Below are 22096 nucleotides of genomic sequence, written 5' to 3'. Positions count from 1 at the left end.
GCCAGATGTTTATCTTGTACTTCTCAGTGAACATTCTCCATGACTCCCCTTAAAAGGATTTTCCAGAAATCATGGTACAGGACTTTCATGGAAACAGTTATAATTGGGGCATCGTTTCTTTCTTTCTTCTTTTTTTCATTGTGGTAAAATATACATAACCAAATTTACCATTTTAACAACTTTTAAGTGTCTGATACAGTGGCATTAAGAACATTCACAATACTGTGCAACCATTACCACTATATGGTTCCAGAACTTTTTATTATCCCAGAGTAACTATGTAACTGTTAAGCAGTGACTCCTCATTTCCCAGCCCCTGACAACTGCCATTCTAATCTGTCTCTATTAATTTGCCTTTTCAAGATATTTCATATACATGGAACCACAAAATATTTGTCCTTTTACCTGGCTTTTTTCACTTAGCATATTATTTTCAAGGTTCATCCACGTTGTAGCATATGTTAGAAACACCTCCATTTTAAAAACTGAGTAATTGTCCACCATGTGTATATATGACTTGTGTTTATCCATTCATCCATTGATGAACATTTGGGTTGCTTCTACCTTTAGGCTATGGTGAATAATGCTGCTGTTCACATGGGTGTACAAAGATTTCTTTGAGACCCTGCTTTAATTCTTTTGGGCATATACCTAGAAGTGGATTTGCTGGATCATATTGTATTCTATGCTTACCTTTTTGATGAACCACCATACTGTATTCCAGGAGGCTGCACCATTTTATATTCTTCCCAGCAATGCTCAGCAGTTCCAACTTCTGTATATCTTTGCCAACACATTTTCCCTGTCTAAAATAATAATAGTAATCATCTTAATGGGTGTGCAGTGGTATTGTGGTGAGGCATCATTTGTTGGCCTGAAACTTGTGGGAGGAAGGTATAATCAAATCACATGTCTGTGCTATTTTGGGTTAAATTTAGATATATATACAAGAAAGGGATTTAGAGGAGTTTGTATCAAGCTGTTCATGGTACTAAGTGGATAAGATTGTACAAGTTCACTTTGTTCTTCTCTCTTCTTTTTTGTTTTTTCTTTAATAATCACTTATTGTTTTTATAATTATAAAACAATATATTAAGTATATTGTTCTGTTACCTCAATTTATTCAAATCCACAGGTTAGCTGCTAAGAAGTGGGTCATATTCCAACTATAGGAAATTAAAGTGCTGTTAATTTGCTGCTTGGGGTCTATTGGACTCTCATGACTTTGTGAGTGTATGTAATAGTTTTTGGTGAATGAGATTTGAAACACACCAAGCGCCACTCAGAAACTTGGCAGACACCCAAAGGAATGCCCAGACCTTAAGGGGTGCAGGACAAGCAAGTAGTTGGGTGAGGTGCCAGCAGGCTCTGGCTTAGTGCCCCAGGATGCTGGCAGTCTTCTCTGGGCAGTGGGACTGCATGATGGTTTCTAAGTTCTCTAAAATACACTGTTGCTATGATGAGAAAATGTTTAAAAACAAGAAGTAAAGATAAACCCGAAGGAAACAAAGGATAGGAGACTCAGGTAAGTGCTAGGTGTTCTAAAGCCCTACTCTTAGTACTTGGTTTGGATCATCAACTCTATGGGGAACCAGAAGTGTGCATCACTCTGAAGTCGTCTGGTGTGTGACAGGGGCTGTGGTCACTCAGTTTGGCCATACCTGGTTGGTGATGCAGATCCTTGAAGGAATAAGAAAGAGTGTGCTGGGTGGCAGGGAAGGCACCCAGGAGCGTAGCTAGTCAAGACCAGCATTAGATACTGAGCGAGCACTCATTCAGCCATGCTGCAAGGCTACTGTGTTGACCTATCCAGTCTTAGTCCAAAAATTACTTACTTAAAGAGAATATTTAGTAGCTGGGTGCAGTGGCTTGCGCTGTAACCCCAGCATTTTTGAAGGCCAAGGTGAACAGAGCCCAGGAGTTTGAGACCAGCATGGACAAGATGGCCAAACCCCATCTCTACAAAAAAATATAAAAATTAGTCGGGTGGGCCGGGCGCGGTGGCTCACACCTGTAATCCCTGCACTTTGGGAGGCCGAGGCGGGCGGATCACAAGGTCAGGAGATCAAGACCATCCTGGCTAACACGGTGAAACCCGTCTCTACTAAAAAAAAAAATACAAAAAAAAAAAAATTAGCCGGGCGCGGTGGCGGGCGCCTGTAGTCCCAGCTACTCGGGAGGCTGAGGCAGGAGAATGGCGCGAACCCGGGAGGCGGAGCTTGCAGTGAGCCGAGATGGTGCCACTGCACTCCAGCCCGGACGACAGAGTGAAGACTCCGCCTCAAAAAAAAAAAAAAAAAAAAAATTAGTCGGGTGGGCCAGGCATGGTGGCTCACACCTGTAATCCAAGCACTTTGGGAGGCCAAGGCGGGAGGATCACGTGGTCAAGAGATCGAGGCCAGCCTGGCCAGCATGGTGAAACCCTGTCTTTACTAAAAATACAAAAATTAGCTGGGCATGATGGCGCGTGCCTGCAGTCCCAGCTACTTGGGAGGCTGAGGCAGGAGAATGGGGTGAACCCAGGAGGTAGAGGTTGCAGTGAGCTGGGTGGGATCGTGCCACTGCACTCCAGCCTGGCAACAGAGTGAGACTCCATCTCAAAAAAAAAAAAAAAGAAAAAAAACCCAAGTAGCCAGCTGTGGCGGCATGTGCCTGTAATCCCAGCTGCTTGGGAGGCCGAAGTGGGAGGATTGCTTGAGCCTGGGAGGTCAAGGCTGCAGTGAGCCGAGATTGCACCACTGCACTCCATTCAGCCTGGGCAACAGAGTGAGACCCTGTCTCAAAAAAAAATATATATATATATATATTTTATGCCTCATAAAAATTGTTTTCAGAAGTGTTCATTGTTTTTTAAATGCAATCCCCAATTCGTAAGTCTGTATTGAGCCTAGTAGAGCAGTCTAGTAAGCACAAATCGGATTTGTTATGTTCAGGTCTCCTTCTGGCCATTGCTAGTCTAAGGCTTGAGCTCATTCTAGGAGAATCGGTAGACTTGAGCCCTCACGTTGATCTTGCCATAGAAACCCTATAAGAATGTGATTGCTGGCTGGGCGCGGTGGCTCACGGCTATAATCTCAGCACTTTAGGAGGCCAAGGTGGGCAGATCGTTTGAGGTCCAGAGTTCAAAAAAAAAAAAAAAAAGAAAGAAAAAACAAGAATGTGATTGCTTAAAAGCTGCAACAGCAACTTGGACTCATCCCAGTAATAGGGCTTTATGGAGCCTCAGCGTTTCTCACATGCCCAACTCTGTGGCCACATGGGGTGGGCCCAGCTCTACAATATGGGAGGATGGAGCCTTGTGCAAAGGGCCTAAGATGACTTGAAGGACAGCTGGGGATCTTGGGACCCACAAGCACTGCTGCCACCACAGAGTTGTGGGTGTGGACAGGGGCCTGTGAGTTCGGGTTGCCAGGCTTTACCCTACCCTGGGGCAAGGCTGAGCAGCTGGTCTTAAAAAGTTATTGCCATTGATCAGGCTTTCCCATCAAACTCCCTGTTTCATAGGTTGCAGATGCCATCCTTGGAAATAAGATGTTTACTCATTACGACCGGGCCCACATCGCCCAGCTCTGTGAAAAGGCAGGCCTCCTGCAGCAAGCACTGGAGCACTACACCGACCTCTATGACATCAAGAGGGCTGTGGTCCACACTCACCTCCTCAATCCCGAGGTATTATGTGCCACTGGGGCACTCCTATTATGGCTGTTGTCTATGCCATTAATGTCACATGCTCCCCAATGTTCACCTGTTGATGATTGTGGAACCATGGCCTGAGCCTGTCACTGCCCTAACCTACCATACTTTACTACCAAAAGCACTTCTGGTTCAGCACACGCACAATGTTTATCTGCTCAGCAGCATGTCTGGGCCCTGTAGTACCTTTCTTTCTGATGTCCACCTTTGACTTAGTCTAATAGCAGGAATACTGGTCACCTTTTAACACTGACAACCTAACAGGGCTGTCTGAAACCATTAGCAAAGCTGAACTAGCTATTGTGTTCCAACTTATGGAATAAGTTTTAGCATCGTCTGTGGAATATTGCAGGTGAACTGTTTAGATCAGTGTCTTTTCCCAGCTTTACTCCTTGCTCCTACTTTTTCCCATGATGGATAGTTGCTTTTCAATCCCTTTATGTGGAAATTCTCTATTTTTGACACTCAGGGGAACAGGAGAATGACCTAGTTATTTTCCAAGTGTTAGCAATCTTTGTAGTGGTGCATTGTTGTGGACAGACTCTTCCTTGTTCCCAGTGGCTTGTCAATTTCTTCGGCTCCTTGTCGGTGGAGGATTCTGTGGAGTGTCTGCGTGCCATGCTGTCTGCTAACATCAGACAGAACCTTCAGCTGTGTGTGCAGGTGGCCTCTAAGTACCATGAGCAGCTGGGCACGCAGGCCCTGGTGGAACTCTTTGAATCCTTCAAGAGTTATGAAGGTAAACCGTGCAGCCTTTCGCCGACCCCACCACGTGACTACACCTCCTTTCTCAGGTGTTGCGGTCCACCTGCCCGACTTAAAACGACCTTCCTGCAAAGCCAGGCAGGATGCAGCACTCGCTGCCTTGGGTGCTCAGTCAGTGGCAGAATGCGACTGCCATCTCATGTGCACCCTCAGCTTCAGTGTCCTTTTTGGTATTTCCAAAGGAAGAAATCAGGTTGGTTTGTGATGGAGTGGAGAAACTTATGGAGCCCGGTGTGTCTGTGCAGCACAGTCTGGCAAGAATTCATCTAAAAGCCTGTGTCGTGGGTACCATGAAAGGGCCTGATGTCTGGTCTTCACAGCCCCAGGAGGGAGGCTCTTTGGGCCTCTCCTAAGTGAGAGCCCACGATAGAGGGTGCATTGCTTTGTAGTATCTGCTAACCCAGTTGATAGCAGGGGCTGGCGAGGCAACTTGGTTGTCTTCCTTTCCCCTTTTTGGACATCACCCCAAAAGAGTGTTCTAGGGCAATGGGGGTGGGAGTAGCTTTGTTAGGGACTGGTGGGGGCTGTCTGGCCCACCCAGGATAGAGACTAAGCATTTGTCTAGGCATCAAGCCACTGCCATGTGTCCGGTGAGGTTGGGGCATCGGTGGAGGGTAGGACAGGACCCTGCCCTCAGGGATCTGGCCTTCTCTTCAGAAGACAACACTGTAGGAAAGACCATGGCGGACGATTGAGTGGAGCTGGGCTGGGAAAGAGCAGTAGAGTAGGTTGGTGGGGAACCATCGGCCTAGGGGCTGCCCATTCCCTTCCTAGCATCAGAGTCTCACAGTTACAGTGAAAGACCTCGACAGGCGGGGGCCTTCTCGGATGTGCCTATCTTGTCGTTACTGTCCAGAGTTGCAGGCCTCCTCCTGGAGGCCGTGGCTTATTTCTCTCTCCCTTGGCATCAGTCCCACAGCCCTCTCAGATTACCTCAGTGGGAATTACTCTTGACGACGACTATCTAGGTATACCTGGGCCCCCAAAAGGAATTTCACAAGTACCAAATATCTAGTATTTTACATCAAAACATGCCAGGTATGCCTGCCAAATTTGATGGAAATCTGACTAGCTATTTTTGTGAGCTGCCAAAACAGACCGATGGCATATTGATTATGAGTTCTGAGTGGGCTGTGGGTCCACTGGAGAGTGGAGCAGGGTGGGTCCCTGGAGAGTGGAACAGGGTCATCGAGGGAAGGTGGACAGCAGCTACGGAGGAGACCAGGTGGGTGTTGCAAGGACAAAAATGAAACAGTCTCTCTTCATAGGCCTCTTCTACTTCCTGGGCTCAATCGTGAACTTCAGCCAAGACCCAGACGTGCATCTGAAATACATTCAGGCTGCCTGTAAGACAGGGCAGATCAAGGAGGTGGAGAGGATATGCCGAGAGAGCAGCTGCTACAACCCAGAGCGTGTGAAGAACTTCCTGAAGGTGTGTTCCAGCACTGCCTCCTTGTGTTCCACAGCTGAATTGCTGATGGCAGGTGGGGCAGACCATCCGCAGGACGTCCCAGGAGGCAGGAAGCTGGATCTGTCTCGCCAGGGACCCCTTAGTCCCAGGGACAGAGCTCCGCCTTATGGCTTAAAGTTCTAGAGGAACCCTTCTATCATTTTAAGAACGTGGAACGCAGCTTGAGGCTGTGCTCTAAGTATCTGGCACGTGAGTGGAGGGAGTTAGTTTATTGCTGCATTGTAACTCATCAACATCCCATTAGTGCCATTGTCAATTAAGCAGGCAAAGCTGCAGAAACAAGTAGACCACTCAGCACTAGTGTCATAAAGAACAGGAAGCCTGCTTCCTTATGTGGCAGTCCTGGGTGGGCTGGAGGTCAGTGGGGTGGCTTTCCTTCCCGCTGTCCTTCAAGGACCAGGCTCATGGCTGCTTTGCGGTGTTCAGCACCTCACCTGGATGTCGTCTTCCCAGTCAGCTAGAAGACGGGAAGAGCACAGAGGAACCAGCATGGGTGGTTTTTATGGGCGAGGCCTGCAAGTGGCAGATGAGACTTGGATTCACGTCCCCTTGGAGGGAATGAGGTCATGTGGCCACACTTAAAACTTCAAGGGAAACCAGGAAATGTGATCTAGGTATGGGACCACACAAGGGGGAGGCATGATTGTGGTGACCTGTGGCTGTCCTACCCAAGTGCCATCATCATCTGGGAATGGTGCCCAGGTGTGTTTCCATGGCCTGCGGCTGCATGTCTGAAAAGGCAGCCTTTACTGCAGGTGTGCTGTTCTTGAGAATGGCCTGGTTTCTGTTGGGTTTGCACGTAATAAGCTGCTTGTCTTAAAAGATATTTTTGTCCAAATTTGGAATGTTAATGCCACATTTAACGGTCTTTAACCAAATACTATTATCTTTCACTTATTTCCAAAGCAAACACCATACCACAAAACGACAGCCTATCTAGAGCAGTCTCATTCTGAGTCTCCTACATGTCACTCTGCTGCAGAGACAGTGCTGTCCCATATGGGCAATGAGTCCGAGGTCTGGCTGTCTGGTTTCTCCACTCCCTGACTTGTTCTGTGCATTCTAATCCTCAGGAGGCCAAGCTCACAGACCAGCTTCCCCTCATCATCGTGTGCGATCGTTTTGGCTTTGTCCATGACCTTGTCCTGTATTTATACCACAACAACCTGCAGAGGTACATTGAGATCTACGTGCAGAAGGTACTGCTGGCTCCCTGGAGTGACCCACGGCTGCCTCTGGGCCCCAGTCAGTGACAATAGTCTTCACCTCAGAGGCTGCCTCTAACATCTGGCATTTCAGAGACTATCATTTTGAAGGGTGGTGGGTTAGTGTGCTCAGACTGCCAGAGTAGAAGAACACAGTCCAGGCGACTGAAACAACACACATTTATTTCTCACAGTTTTGGAGGCTGCAAGTCCACAATCAAGGTGCTGGCAGGGCTGGTTTCTGGTGAAGGCCGTCTTCCAGGCTTGCAGACGGCCTCCTGGCTGTGCCCCCACAGGGCCTTTCCTCTGTGCATATACATTCCTGGTGTCTCTTCCTCTTCTTAGAAGGACATCAGTCCCATTGCATTAGGGCCGCACCATTGGCATTGATTACCTCCTTAAACACCCTCTTTCCATATAGAGTCCCACTAGGGGTTAGGACATCAGCAAGTGAATTTTGGTGGGACACAGCGCAGTGCTAAACAGGAGCCCTTTCAGGGTTTTGCCCAGACTGTCCAAGTTGTAGGAGGCTTCTAACAATAACTTGTGTCTGCAACACTGAAGTTACTTCACCTTGACTACCGTAGGTCAACCCTAGCCGGACCCCAGCTGTGGTTGGAGGGCTGCTTGATGTGGATTGTTCTGAGGAAGTGATTAAACACTTAATCATGGCAGTGAGAGGACAGTTCTCTACTGACGAGTTGGTGGCTGAAGTAGAAAAAAGAAATAGGTAAGGTGTCCTTACTTGGTGTTTTGTCTTACCCCTGGATTCTAGTGTCTGTTGTTGTTTCTGTCTAATTCTCCAGGACTGTCACTGTAGCTGATCATTCATGTGCACATCTTAGATGTAGCAGTGAGTTACTTGCTATTGGTACTGTGAATACCTTGGGGGAAAACCTAACAGTAGAAATCAGTTTGGAAATCAGGTCCATCTTCGTCCCTAGAGCAACCTGAAGTTAATGTACTCCGAGATTTTTTGTTTCAGGAAACATCTGTCAGAGCCCTGGAATTGTCCTCAAGATTTCCAGTGGTAGCCTTGAGACTTCACGGTGCCTTCCCTCTTTCAAAGGCTCAAGCTGCTGCTTCCCTGGCTGGAGTCCCGGATTCAGGAAGGCTGCAAGGAGCCTGCCACTCACAATGCACTGGCTAAAATCTACATTGACAGCAACAACAGCCCCGAGTGCTTCCTGAGAGAGAATGCCTACTATGACAGCAGCGTGGTGGGCCGCTACTGTGAGAAGCGAGACCCCCATCTGGCCTGTGTCGCCTATGAGCGGGGGCAGTGTGACTTTGAGCTCATCCAGGTGGGTAGCAGATGTGCTGAGCTGCCCATGCAACCCTGGCCTCCCAGGAAAGCTTTCAAAGGTGTGCCCGTGGGGAGCTGATCAGGGCTTTCTGTGCACCTGGAGATGGCAGGTCATGAGATTATTTCCTTGTGATTCTTGCAGCTTTTGGGAACTTGCTCATGCGATTTGTATGCATTGTACCTGTAGACCAAGTGGCCATGAACCTGACTTATCATCCCTCTGCTTATGGTCCTTACTGTTGCCTGGTAATTTGAAGGCAGAATTGAACTCCTTGGCCTGACTTGTGAGCTCCTCTGTCGACTGCCACCTTCCCCCAACTCCCCAACTTGATCAACCACCCATCTTGCCAACCCACCTGGAGGGGCCTGCAGTTCCCTGGGTGCCTCATGTCCTGACTGCCCTTGTACTTCGTGCCCCCTTTTTGGGATAACCCTCTACACAAGCCTTTCCCCATCACCTGACCGGTGAGCTCTTGCTGGCCCCTCCTTGAGACATCTACCCAGGTCTTTTGCCTACATCTGCCCAGGCTTGGATCCACATATAATTACATGTTTAGGTTGAATTGTATGAACTGTTCCTACCTAACCATTTGATCTAAAAATCCAGACATGAACAGAGCACCTATGAGGTTGGTACTGCACCAGCCTGCTCGGGCTTTTCCCGTGATGCACAGGCAGCCTGCACTGCATCTGCAAACACCTCTGCATGCCACTCAGCCTTTGTGTCTGGCATCTGGCACTCAACAGATCTGATCTTCACCAGGATTTAGCAAGTGCTGCAAACGCTGGCACATTCCAGTGGACTGATGGTGTTTTGAAGATCTGTTATAACATTCCGTAAAGGGTCTTCAGATCTGCTAGTGAAAGCACAGTTTGCAGTTTTTAGGTCTTGAAACATTGCAGTGTTTGTGCTGTTTTATACCAGTTCTAGGCTGTTCTGATAACATTTTACAGATGGCTTAGAGCTAGCTACATATGAGTACTTAAATTTAACCAAATTAAAAATTACCAGTTTAGTTCCTGTCATGCACCACATTTCAAGGGCTCAGTAGCCTCCCGTGGCTAGTGGCTGTATCAGACAGAATGGGAGACAGAGCATGTCCCTGAATGCAGGAGGTCCTGTTGGCCAGAGATGTGGCACATCCCTAGGAGTTGTAAACTTAGAAAGGGCATTTTGAGGTAGTTTGAGTCCATTGTTAACCCTGTAGGATGCTGCTCATCCTGTGTCAAAGCACAGCGCCTTGCCTGGGCCCTGACTGTTCACTAAACCGGTATCAGGCACACAGGGAACGAATTGGGGTGTGTCCTCCCAAGCAGCTTCCATTGATTGACTGCTGTGTTACACACATGAGTATGCTCATTTCAGGTGTGCAATGAGAATTCTCTGTTCAAAAGCGAGGCCCGCTACCTGGTACACAGAAAGGATCCAGAGCTCTGGGCTCACGTCCTTGAGGAGACCAACCCATCCAGGAGACAGCTAATTGACCAGGTAAGGCACAGAGATGGGTATGTCTGTGCACCTGCATTTTGCCGTCTAATCATCGTTGTGGCTCAAGTGACTGGTTTCATTTTTCATTTAAAACATCTTGACCAAGTGCAGTTGCTCACGCCTGTAATCCCAGCACTTTGGGAGGCCGAGGCAGGTGGATTCCTTAAGGTCTCAGGAGTTCAAGACCAGCCTGGCCAACATGGTGAAACCCTGTCTCTACTAAAAATACAAAAATTAGCTAGGCGTGGTGGCTCACACCTGTAATCCCAGCTACTGGGAAGGCTGAGGCAGGAGAATCGCTTGAACCCAGGAGGTGGAAGTTGCAGTGAGCCGACATCGTACCGCTGCACTCCAGCCTGGGCGACAGAGAGAGACTCCATCTCAAAAAAATAGATAGGCCAGGCATGGTGGCTTACGCCCGTAATCCTAGCACTTTGGGAGGCCTAGGCGGGTGGATCACTTGTGGTCAGGAGTTCAACACCAGCCTGGTTAACATAGTGAAACCCCATCTCTACTAAAAATACAAAAACACACTGTGTGGTGCATGCCTGTAATCCCAGTTACTCAGGAGGCTGAGGCAGGAGAATCGCTTGAACCCAGGGGGTGGAGGTTGCAGAAGCCGAGATCGCACGCCACTGCACTCCAGTCTAGGCAACTGGGTGAGACTTTGTCTCAATAAATAAATAAATAAATAAATAAATAAATAAATAAATAAAACATCTTAGCCCTTATGAACCTTCTCCCCTGCAGAAATAGTTTGCCTAAAATTAGCTTGATTCCCCAGGTGAGCTGACTTGGAATTGTTTACTGGCTGAGGGCATAGAGTTGGCCCTTGGATCCAAAGCAGGGATATGCAGCCCAGGAAGAGAGTACCTGGTGGCATGCCTGCATGCTGGGCCCAGCTCAGCCCCCGTGGACAGAGGTGAAGTAGCTTTCAAGGTTGTCTCAGCTGACTTCCCTGTGTTGAAAAACTCTTTATGCCCCCGTGACTATCCAGCACCTCCTGCAGAGTGCTGGAGCCAGGGGTCATTATTGGGTGTGGCCTGGCAGGTGGGAGTCTGCCTTGGCCTCTGGGAGGACTTCCCCCAGCCCTGTGGAAGAGCCTCCCCTCCAGTCACAGCCTCACAGACACTCACAGATAGTGCCTCTGCTGCCCTCAGCACTGTTCCTAGGTGCTGGGCATACTGTTTAGGGGTGGGGCAAGACCAATGTTGGAACAAAACCCTCATCCAACAAGTGGCTTCAGCCCTAAGAATAGGACCAGTTAAAACTCCCACCTCCCTCGTACACATTGCCAACCTGCTGGACCGGCACTTTTGAAAGTCTTGAGGGGTGGATTTGACCTTTATCTCTACTGAATTTTATCCTCTCGTTTTCTGTCCACTGTTTCTCAAGCCTGTGCCACTACTTTTTTAAATAAACTTTTCATTTTGAAATACTTTCAGATTTATGGAAGGTCATGTTGTTTTGAATCTCTGTTTCAACTTTGGACTTACCCATCCAAATCTAATAAAAATACTAAACAACACAATATGCTACTAGGGATTTACATCCAAGTTCCCAGACATCAGACTTTTCTCCAGGTGTAGTCCAGCCACCTGGTACAGCTTGAAGATGACTTCATGTTGGCACTGGGGAAGGGCAACTTTAACATTGCACCATACCAGAGCCACCGGGGGCCTCTTGTCTTCCTGTTTCTGGGTGGAGCTGCTGGTCTTTCGTTATCGCTGCTGTAATTGAATATCTGTAGCCACCTCCCGGTGGGAAATTCAACTGCAATGCTCCTCTAATCCAGAGCACATAATAACAGAGGGAGGCTGCTTTTAGTATCTGGAGTGGAACCTCATTATGAAATGTTTACTGAGAGCAGTGTCCTGAGGCAACCTTAGGTGGGGCATCCTGTATTGACTCAAACAGATGGTAGAAATTTATTTTTGCCCTTAAAACAACCTGTCTATATTTACTTAAGTTGCTCCAAGGTTTTCTTTCTTTTTTTTTTTTTTTTCTTTTTATGAGATAGAGTTTTGCTCGTTACCCAGGCTGGAGTGCAATGGCACGATCTCGGCTCACTGCAACCTCCGCCTCCCAGGTTCAAGCGATTCTCCTGCCTCAGCCTGCTGAGTAGCTGGGATTACAGGGACCTGCCACCACGCCCGGCAAATTTTTGTACTTTTAGTAGAGATGGGGTTTAACTATGTTGTCCAGGCTGGTCTCGGACTCTTGACCTCAGGTGATCCGCCTGCCTCGGTCTCCCAAAGTGCTGGAATTACGCGTGAGCCACTACACCCGGCCTCCAAGTTTTTCAAGAACTGACAGATGTCACTTTAGGAAGTGTACCTTCTCCTTTGGATGGACTTGTGCTGTGTCCTGGTGCCCCCTTTCCCTCAGGCATACCCTTTTGGTTCCTCAGCTGCTGGGAGAGCTCCTGTTCTCAAACTCTTCAGCCTCCTTTTTGTGGATATTACAAACTCCACAGAGGTAGAACTTTTGCATCTTATGGTACCATTGAGTTCACAAAGACCACCAGAAAGGTGGACTGGACTGACCTTGACCCTACGTTCCTTTAAGGCCCCTCAAGATTGCTATGTAAAAGTTCATGGTCAGTGGGCTGTGTTAGCCATGAAAGACCGTCCAGAGCTGTCTCTTCCCTCTCATTGATACACGGCTGTTGACCACCCCTGAGGAGAACCAGAAACTTGGCAAAAATATTAGATCCTCGAAGTCACTGAAGGTGCCTGGTCCAAAGTGCAAAGAGAGCAGTGCTGGCATTCCAAACTGCTGTCACGTGGGAAATGTACTCTTTGGAAAACTGTCTTTCCACCCTATTTGTAAGTGTTTTTGTATGTGACACCCCTATAATTGGATGAGGGGTGCCACAGCCAGTCTTTTGTTGGTCTTTCCTTCAGCTTGTGGTTCTGAGTGGCATCCGGTGTGAAGGCACCTGACTCCACAGCTCTGGCTATGGACTGTGCCACAGCAGTGGCAGTGCTCTTTGCTCGTAAGAGGCTGCTGGAAGCCCCTGCAGTGTCTTCAATAGAGAAGTGGAGCCATATTTGCTATTAGTGGCTTTAAAAGACAAATCTAAAAGGAGACATTCATTTCAAAATGCCTAGTGCACTGGTCATTGGAGCAGAGTAAGAGTCTGTAGCTCATTTGATATGAGAGAAAAACTAATTGTCAAAATAGAGCAAACTGAGAATTTCCTGAAATTGACTTTGAAAACCCTTCCTTTGTTACCTTAAGAAGTCTCCCATTTTCTCTGTCTGTTCCACACCATCTTGGAGGAGTCCTTCCCTTCTGTTTAGCTTCAAAGATTCAGTCTTGAATTGACTAATCAAGTTCTTTCAAATGCTTTTTAAAACCAGGTAGTACAGACAGCATTGTCAGAAACACGGGATCCTGAAGAGATTTCGGTCACTGTCAAAGCCTTTATGACAGCCGACCTGCCTAATGAACTGATTGAACTGCTGGAGAAGATAGTTCTGGATAACTCTGTCTTCAGTGAGCACAGGTGAGGCTTTGCCAGGGGTAGCTATGGACACAGGCAGATTCAAACAACTGTTACTTCTGTTACAATCTCGTACCACTTTACCCATCCAGCCTGCCCACTGGCTGCTCCCCAGACATGCCAATCTTCCTACCACCTCTTCTATCTCAATGTAGTCCTTCCCTTATTAGCTCCTGCCTGTCTCAGAGCCCAGCCTCAGTTTCACGTTTTCCAGGAGGCTGCACTCCTCTTACTGCTCTGGCCCACACTGTCCTTTAACACAATGCTCAGAGAAGGGGAGCTGGCATTTTATGAAGGTCTCATGTGGCCTAAGGATGTGTTGAACTCTTCAAATCATAGTGAACAAAGCTTGGAGAAAGGTGGCAGGAGAACCAGATCTGGGCATGTATCAGGGAAGACTTGCCAGAAGTATAATGTAGAAGCCAGATGAGCAGAAGCTGTGGCAGGGACAGCAGCACAGGCTGGCATCATAGAGGTGGGAGTGTGTGCTTCCACATGGACCGGCACTATAGAGGTGGGAGTGCGTGCTTCCACTGGACCGGCACTGTAGAGGTGGGAGTGCGTGCTTCCACATGGACCGGCACTGTAGAGGTGGGAGTGCGTGCTGCTTTTGCATGGGCAGGCACTGTAGAGGTGGGAGTGCGTGCTGCTTTTGCATGGGCAGGCACTGTAGAGGTGGGAGTGCGTGCTTCCACATGGACCGGCACTGTAGAGGTGGGAGTGCATGCTTCCACATGGACCGGCACTGTAGAGGTGGGAGTACGTGCTGCTTTTGCATGGGCAGGCACTGTAGAGGTGGGAGTGCGTGCTGCTTTTGCATGGGCAGGCACTGTAGAGGTGGGAGTGCGTGCTTCCACATGGACCGGCACTGTAGAGGTGGGAGTGCGTGCTTCCACATGGACCGGCACTGTAGAGGTGGGAGTGCGTGCTTCCACATGGACTGGGACTGTAGAGGTGGGAGTGTGTGCTTCCACATGGACTGGGACTGTAGAGGTGGGAGTGTGTGCTTCCACATGGACCGGCACTGTAAAGGTGGGAGTGCGTGCTGCTTTTGCATGGGCAGGCACCATAGAGGTAAGAGTGTGTGCTTCCGCATGGGCCAGCCACCTTGGGTTCCTCTCCACTTCAAAATTCACCATCAGAGATTCTGTGTCAGATTTTAATCTACTCACATCATAAGTGCAGCTATAAAGATTTAATTATGAGATCTATTTTATAGGCCAGAAAGGCTATCAAGGGCTGTAGTATTATAGAGAGGAATTTGTGTGTGTTTTTTTAAACTTGGAGATGCTATATGATAATGGTATATGGAATGTGAAATTATATTTTAATGGAATCATAAACCCTGACTAATGACAGGATGCCAGGATTAAGGTGCCTGAGGTGGGTAGGATATTCTGTTTTGCTGTCTGATCAACCTCCTTTGATAGTTGTTAGCTTGTGGGTACTTCCAGGCACTTACAGGTGGCTGTGGCTCTGCTGTCTTCTTAAACACTTGCTTCTCCAACATGCAGGTAACCTCAAGTTTATGCTCTTCCTGTGACGATTTTACCAGACAGTTTTATGTGTAGGTAAAAATAGCCTTGGCTGGGCCTAGTGGCTCACACCTGTAATCCCAGCACTTTGGGAGGCCAAGGCTGGTAGATCACTTGAGGTCAGGAGTTCGAGACCAGCCTGGCCAGCATGGGTGAAACCCTGTCTCTACTAAAAATAACAAAAATTTAGCCAGGCATGATGGCAGGTACCTGTAATCCCAGCTACTTGGGAGGCTGAGACAGGAGAATTGCTTGAGCCTGGGAGGTGGAGGTTGCAGTGAGCTGAGATGTTGCCACTACCCTCCAGCCGGGGTGACAGAGCGAGACTCCGCCTCAAAAAGAAAAAAAAAAAAAGCAAAATATATTATTTTTAGAGTATGTACTTGGAAGAATATATTTATGACCTAATAAATTCTTAAACCAGTCACAGAAACCATAAACCTTTAGTGAAAAACCAGTAAGACTGTATTAAACTTAAGCATTTTATCATAAAGAAGATGGACAAATGAGAAGCTACAAATGGGGAGAAGATATTTGCAACACAACCAACAAAAAAATTAGTAGGGAAAAGATGTAATAAAAGAAAAAAACAAGCAACCCAATGAGAAACCAAGCAGAGCACTTAAACAGGCCCTCTGGTGAGAGGAAGGACAGCCTGTGAACCTAAGGCAAGAATTCAGCCTCATCAGCCACGAAGGAGGCACAGAGTGAGGCCGTGGTGCACCATCTGATGCTTTGTTACTCCTGCCAGAGCAGCAGGAACCCCACTCTCCTAATCAGTGCTGATGAGGATGTTGAGCAGCTGGGTCTCTTATGTGCCCCTGCTGGGAATGTGCGTTACATTTGGAAAACAGTTTGGTGAAAAAGATGCACACAGCCAGCAATTTCCTCTCTTCCTTATGAGCCCTAAAGGATCTCAGCTCATTTGTATGAGGAGATGTGTGCAGGGATACTCAAGGCAGCACCGTTTCCAATAGCAAAGCTCTAAGAGCGATCCAGATAACCATCAATAAGTAGGTTGTAGTACAGTTGTACAGTTGAATACCAGATAGCCCTAGAAATGAACACTGTATGGATGACTGTTAGCACCTAACTTTAAAATTCTTTTTTGTAAAAATCACCATACAGTAAAAATGACCTTCTGGAAGGGGATGGGGAATGCAGTGCTAGGAATTTTAACACATGTGTAGATTTGTAGAATCACCACAGTCGGGATACAAACAATTCCATCACCCTATAACATTCCCTTGTGCTAGCTACCCTGTATAGTATACATTCCCCCAAACCTGGCTACCACCGGCCACACTAGTTTTGCATTTTCAAGAAGGTCTTGTAAATGGAATCACATGGTGTAGACTCCTTTGTGACAGGCTTCTTTCACCCAGCATGATGATGCCTTTGAGATTCATCCAAGTTGGTGAGTGCATTAGCCTTACATTCTTTTTTATCACTGAATCTTATTCTGTTGTACAGATGTACCACAGTTTATCTCTTCACCCATCAAAGTATGTTTGGGTGGTTTTCAGTTTGAGGTGATTATGAATACATGTGCTGTGAACATTTGTGTCCAGATTTGTGTTTAAACCTACCCAAGCACATGGTATATGTACTGTTTAAGAAACTGCCTGTTGTTTTCCAAAAAGTCTGTGTCATTTTGCATTCCCACCAGCAATATGTGAGAGTTCCAGTTACTCTTCATCTTTACCAGCACTTGGTATGTTGGTATTTTTTATCTTAGCCAGTCTCATAAATGTATAGCAGTATGCCATTGTGGTTTCAACTTGCATTGCCCTAATGGCTAATGATGATGAACAACTTTTTATGTGCTTAGTTACCATCCGTAGATCTTCTTTGGTGAAATGTCTGTTGAAATCTGTTGCCTGTTTTTCAATTGGGTTGTTTGGTTTTTTTTGTTGCGTTTTCAGAGTTCTTTGTATATTCTGGATACAAGTCCTTTTTTGGATATGTGATTTCCATATTTTTTCTCATTCTGTAGATTTTCTTTTATTTTCTTAATAGTGTCATTAACAGAACACAAGTTATAATTTTGATAAAGTCCAATTCATAAATTTTTCTTTTATGGATTGTGCTTTGGTGTTAAGAACTCTGTGAATACTCCTAGGTCACAGAGATTTTCTGTTATTTCCTTCTAAAAGTTTCATATTTTTTCATTTTATATTTAGATTCATTATCCAATAAAGTGTGAAGTTTAGGGTGAGATTCATCTTTTTGCATATGAATGTCCAGTTTATTCCAGCATTATTTGTTAAAAATACTCTTTCTCCATGGAATTGCTTTTGCATCTCTGTCAAAAATCAATTGACCAGGTAGTGTAATTCTTCCACCTTTATTCCTTTTTTCTTTCTTTCTTTCTTTTTTTTAAATAGGGTCTCCCTCTGTCACCAAGGCTGGAGTACAGTGGCATGAACATGGCTCACTGCAGCCCCAACCTCCTAGGCTCAAGCAATCCTCCCATCTCAGCCTCCTGAGCAGCTGCAGGTGTGCACCACCAGACCTGGCTAATTTTTTTTTTTTTTTTTTTTTTGGTAGAGACAGGGTCTTGCCATATTGCGCAGGCTAGTCTCAAACCCTTAGGCTCAAGCAGTCTTCCCACCTTGGCCTCCCAAAGTGCTGGGATTATAGGTGTCAGCCACTATGCCTGGGCTCAACTTTATTCTTTTCCAGAATTGTTTTAGCTATTCTAATTTCTCTGCCTATCTATATAAATTTCAGAATTAGCTTGTCTATATGTACAAGAAAATCTACTGGAACTGGAATTGCATGAAATCTGTGGACCAATTTAGGGAGAATTGATATCTTTACTATGTTGATTCTATGAAAGTGATATGTCTCCATTTATTTAGATCTTTGATTTTTTTCATCAGCAATTTATAGTTTTTTGGCATATAGGTCATATGTAGATTTTATTAGATTTATACTTATTTCATATTTTTGGAAGTATTTTAAATAGATTTTTTTGTTTACAGTTGTTCATTGAAAAACATTGTCAGTATATAGAAATACAACTGATTTTTGTATGTTGACCTTGTATTCTACAACCTTGCTAAACTCATTTATTACAGGATTTTTTTTTTTTTTTGTAGATTTCTTGAGTTTTTTAATCAATCATGTTGGCTGCAAATTGGGACAGTTTAGTTTAGTTTAGTTTTGTTTTGGTTTTTTTTGTTTGAGACAGAGTCTTGCTCTGTCGCCCAGGCTGGAGTGCAGTGGCGTGATCTCGGCTCACTGCAAGCTCTGCCTCCCGGGTTCATGCCATTCTCCTGCCTCAACCTCCCGAGTAGCTGGGACTACAGGCGCCCGCTACCACGCCCGGCTAATTTTTTATGTTTTTAGTAGAGACGGGGTTTCACCGTGTTAGCCGAGATGGTCTCGATCTCCTGACCTCGTGATCCGCCCGTCTCAGCCTCCCAAAGTGCTGGGATTACAGGCCTGAGCCACCGGGAATAGTTTTGTTTCTTCCTAATCTGGTGCTACCTGTGCTTTCTTTGTGATTCATTATAGAAAAGAAACTTTTTGTTTCTCTTGTTGCCTAAATGCCTTAACCAGAACCTCCAGCACAGATAGAAGTGTTGAGAGTGGACATCCCTGTCTTGTTCCTGATCCTCGGGGAAAGGGTCCAGACCCTGTTACTTATGATGTTAGCAGTGGGCTTTTTGTCAATGTACTTTCTCAGATTGAGGAAGTTTCCTTCTATTTCTAGTTGATAGTTTTTCTCATTAATAGGTGTTAGATTTTATCAGATGCTTTTTCTGAATCATTCGATAATGATGTAGTATTTCTTTTTTAGATTCTTGATATGTGGTGTGTTACATTGATTTTGTTTTCCACATTTTTGAATTATATAAAAATTTTGCAAAATTTCATCTACTATAATTAAAGCAAAGTAAAGTTCAAGAAATGCAAAGCAACCCAGTGTGGTGGCTCACACCTGTAATCCCAGCACTTTGAGGGGGCAAGGTGGGATGATCACTTGAGGCCAGGAGTTTGAGACCAGCCTGGGCAACATAGCAAGACCCGTCTCAAAATTTTTTAAAAGTTAAAAAAAATGCAAAGCTGCCTATATTGCTTAGAAATACAGTAGATGTGATAAAGCTATAATGAATCACAAAGAAAGCACAGGTAGGAAAATAGGTACTTCTACAGCAGGAGCCAGAGGCTGGGCTCTGAAAAGGCACAGCAACCCTCCCAGTGATTTGATTGGCACGTTCTGATTCTCTTACCTGTGCTTTCCTAAGACTTTGCTATATTGTTTCTTTTTAGATCTCAACTACTTCACAAATACTCTGTTATATTTGCTTATCAGTTATGTATGTGTATATTAATTAGTTTTTTAAAAAACTGGGGGTCTGGGGATGCCTGACCTTCCGAAAAATGGTTTATGCAGCCTTCCTTCCTGGGATGCCATGCTGACCACCCTCTTTCCTCAGGAATCTGCAGAATCTGCTGATCCTGACTGCCATCAAAGCAGACCGCACACGGGTCATGGAGTACATCAGCCGCCTGGACAACTATGACGCACCGGACATTGCGAGCATCGCTGTCAGCAGCGCGCTGTATGAGGAGGCCTTCGCCGTCTTCCACAAGTTTGATATGAATGCTTCAGCAATCCAGGTGGACTGCTGAGTGCAAGCATGTTGGACCTAGCACCCTCTGCCACACCATGAGTGCGCCCTGCAAGCCCTTGTCCATTCCAAGGGTGTCAGATGCTCTGGTTGTCTAGTGCATCTCTTTGTGCTCTTCTCTGCTCCTCACCAGCAACCCATCTTCCCAGCCTGCTGGCCCCTTGTCTTGACCTTCTCTGCGGGTGCTCCTTCCATTGGCTGTTAGTCTGCCCCTTCCCGATCACTCCCCTGGACTTGGGTACCGACCCAATGTCATCGGTCAGCCCTGGTGACACAAACGTTTGATTTTCAGAGGCACTCACACCTTACCCTCAATGACAACCATTCCAGCCCTCTGCACCATGCTGCTCACCCTCATACTCCCCATTCCCCCATCTCCTCAGCAGGAGCTTTTCAGGATCCAAGGTCGGGTTCCCAGAGCAGGCCCTCCAGCCCTCCCTGCCTGCCCCTCCGCCTCCCCAAGAACTCTTCTTCTTTAAACTGCAGCCCTTTCTTCCCAGTCTATGAGCCTTTTCTGGTTTTATTTCCAAATCAGTTGTAAACCACAGGACATCTTCTGAACTGCTCTCCTACCAATTATCTTTATGTTCTTGCCTCTTCCTTTACCTTGTTTCTGTACCTGCTGTGAAACCCCCAATCCAGGAGCCCTTCTTTTGTGCCCCCTCATGGGCTCTGGCCTTGCTTTGAGACAGACCGGCTCATCGTATTAGGGGGCGGCTGATGCTGCCACCACCTCCACTACTATATAGTGGTGGCCCTCACTGCCACGCAGTCTGCCAGGCTGCTCAGCAAGCCTGTTTCTGCCTGGTGAGCAATCTTATTCCCCACAGCAATTCTCGTGAACTGTTCTACAGTTTCTGTGCTCTGTTGCACTGTCTTTCCTCCCAAGGTCAGGAGCAAGTCCCATGTCCTACACCCGGCCCAGAAAGCTTAACCTGGATATCTCCATCTCTGTGCCTCTGTTGGAGTGTCTCTTCTTTGTTCGGCATCCGCCTTCTCATATAATGGCTCTTGTCTCTCCCCTCAACCTGTCCATCTGAGAAATGCTTAGTACCTGATTGCTTCCAACAGAATTGAAATGGTCATGAAGCTTTAGGCAGAACAGGGAAGCAAACAAAAATGTGTCTGTCTTTTGGAGCTGACTAGGTGTTGCAGAGAGTGGAAGTCCTCTCATAACCCCTAGGTCCTGATCGAGCACATTGGAAACCTGGACCGGGCGTATGAGTTTGCGGAGAGGTGCAGTGAGCCTGCGGTGTGGAGTCAGCTGGCCCAAGCCCAGCTCCAGAAAGACTTGGTGAAGGAAGCCATCGACTCCTATATCAGAGGGGACAACCCTTCCTCTTACCTGGAAGTTGTTCAGGCAGCCAGCAGGAGCAGTAAGTGAATCCCCCTCCCTGGGGCTCTGCGTCTCACTGATGCAAAACCTGGCTGAAGCAAGAAGTTGAAGAGATTCTCACAAATCTGTACGTATAATGTATCCAGAGATATCAGAGGGCACATCTACATGAAAGTTTCCCACAAGAGTCTGAGATAAACGTTACTCTGTTATTAATACTGGCTCTTTAGTTGACTGTTGCCCTCCTTTATAAGATGAGGTCATTTAAGCACACTAGATATCTCGATATCGCCACTGTAGTAATTTTAAAGTCAGTGACAGGCCCACAGATTCCCAGGGATCTTCTGGTGTTTCAAGTTGATTGTGGCACCCACCTCTCTGATGTCCAGAACAAGCATTCTGTCTCCTGGCAAAGTCTTTTCTCAGGGAGGTGGCCTGAGTGTGGCTCTGCCCCTCCCTTCCTTCTGAGCTACGGATCTGCTTAGTGAGCATAATCAAGACCTCCTAGACATTATCTGGAGTCTGAGTTCCCAGGGAGACCTAACGAGAGAGTAAATGTGTCTGGCTGAGGACAGAATGGGAGGAATTGAGCCCTTGTTTAAAATTATCAGCTCTGGTTTAACCTATCTTTGTTTTCTGTCCTTAGACAACTGGGAGGATCTAGTTAAATTTCTGCAGATGGCCAGGAAAAAGGGCCGTGAGTCCTATATAGAGACTGAACTTATATTTGCCTTGGCTAAAACCAGCCGTCTTTCTGAGCTAGAAGATTTTATTAATGGACCCAACAATGCCCACATCCAGCAGGTAGGCCACGCCCCCTGGGCCTAAATCTGACTGGCAGTGCACAGCCCCCAGGGGGGCTCCTGAAGTCAGGAATTTGCAACCAACCTGGTCAACACAGCAAAACCCCGTCTCTACTAAAAATACCAAAATTATCCAGGCCTGGTGGCACATGCCTGTAGGCTGAGGCAGGAGAATCGCTTGAACCCAGGAGGTGGAGGTTGCAGTGAGCCGAGATAGCACCACTACACTCCAGCCTGGGTGACAAAGCGAGACTCCGTCTCGAAAAAAAAAGAAAAGAAAAAGAAAATTAATAGCTTATGTCACCAATAATCAGATAACATAATGGGGAAGAAAACGTTCCT

The 22096-nt window shown here is 46.6% G+C and overlaps 1 protein-coding gene across 6 annotated transcripts in view; it reads left to right on the top strand.

Moving 5' to 3' along the window:
* Window positions 1-22096, top strand: part of LOC105480735 (clathrin heavy chain like 1) — a 113849-nt gene that overhangs the window by 62111 nt on the left and 29642 nt on the right. For all 6 annotated transcript variants that reach the window (XR_011613882.1, XM_071080008.1, XM_011739882.2 and 3 more), the window contains 11 exons: window positions 3505-3669; window positions 4252-4432; window positions 5727-5890; window positions 7003-7128; window positions 7722-7864; window positions 8204-8438; window positions 9807-9929; window positions 13295-13440; window positions 19421-19604; window positions 20799-20991; window positions 21598-21755. Coding sequence is in view for 5 of the 6 variants with exons in the window: in XM_071080008.1 (XP_070936109.1) it covers window positions 3505-3669; window positions 4252-4432; window positions 5727-5890; window positions 7003-7128; window positions 7722-7864; window positions 8204-8438; window positions 9807-9929; window positions 13295-13440; window positions 19421-19604; window positions 20799-20991; window positions 21598-21755 (1818 nt within the window). In the remaining variant the exon portion in view is untranslated. The remainder of the gene's footprint in view (window positions 1-3504; window positions 3670-4251; window positions 4433-5726; window positions 5891-7002; window positions 7129-7721; window positions 7865-8203; window positions 8439-9806; window positions 9930-13294; window positions 13441-19420; window positions 19605-20798; window positions 20992-21597; window positions 21756-22096) is intronic.

The sequence above is a fragment of the Macaca nemestrina genome, chromosome 15, assembly GCF_043159975.1.
Source record: "Macaca nemestrina isolate mMacNem1 chromosome 15, mMacNem.hap1, whole genome shotgun sequence".
Taxonomy (NCBI): Eukaryota; Metazoa; Chordata; class Mammalia; order Primates; family Cercopithecidae; genus Macaca; species Macaca nemestrina.
Note: the sequence above shows the minus strand (reverse complement) of the source record. Positions and strands in the feature narration are given on the sequence as shown.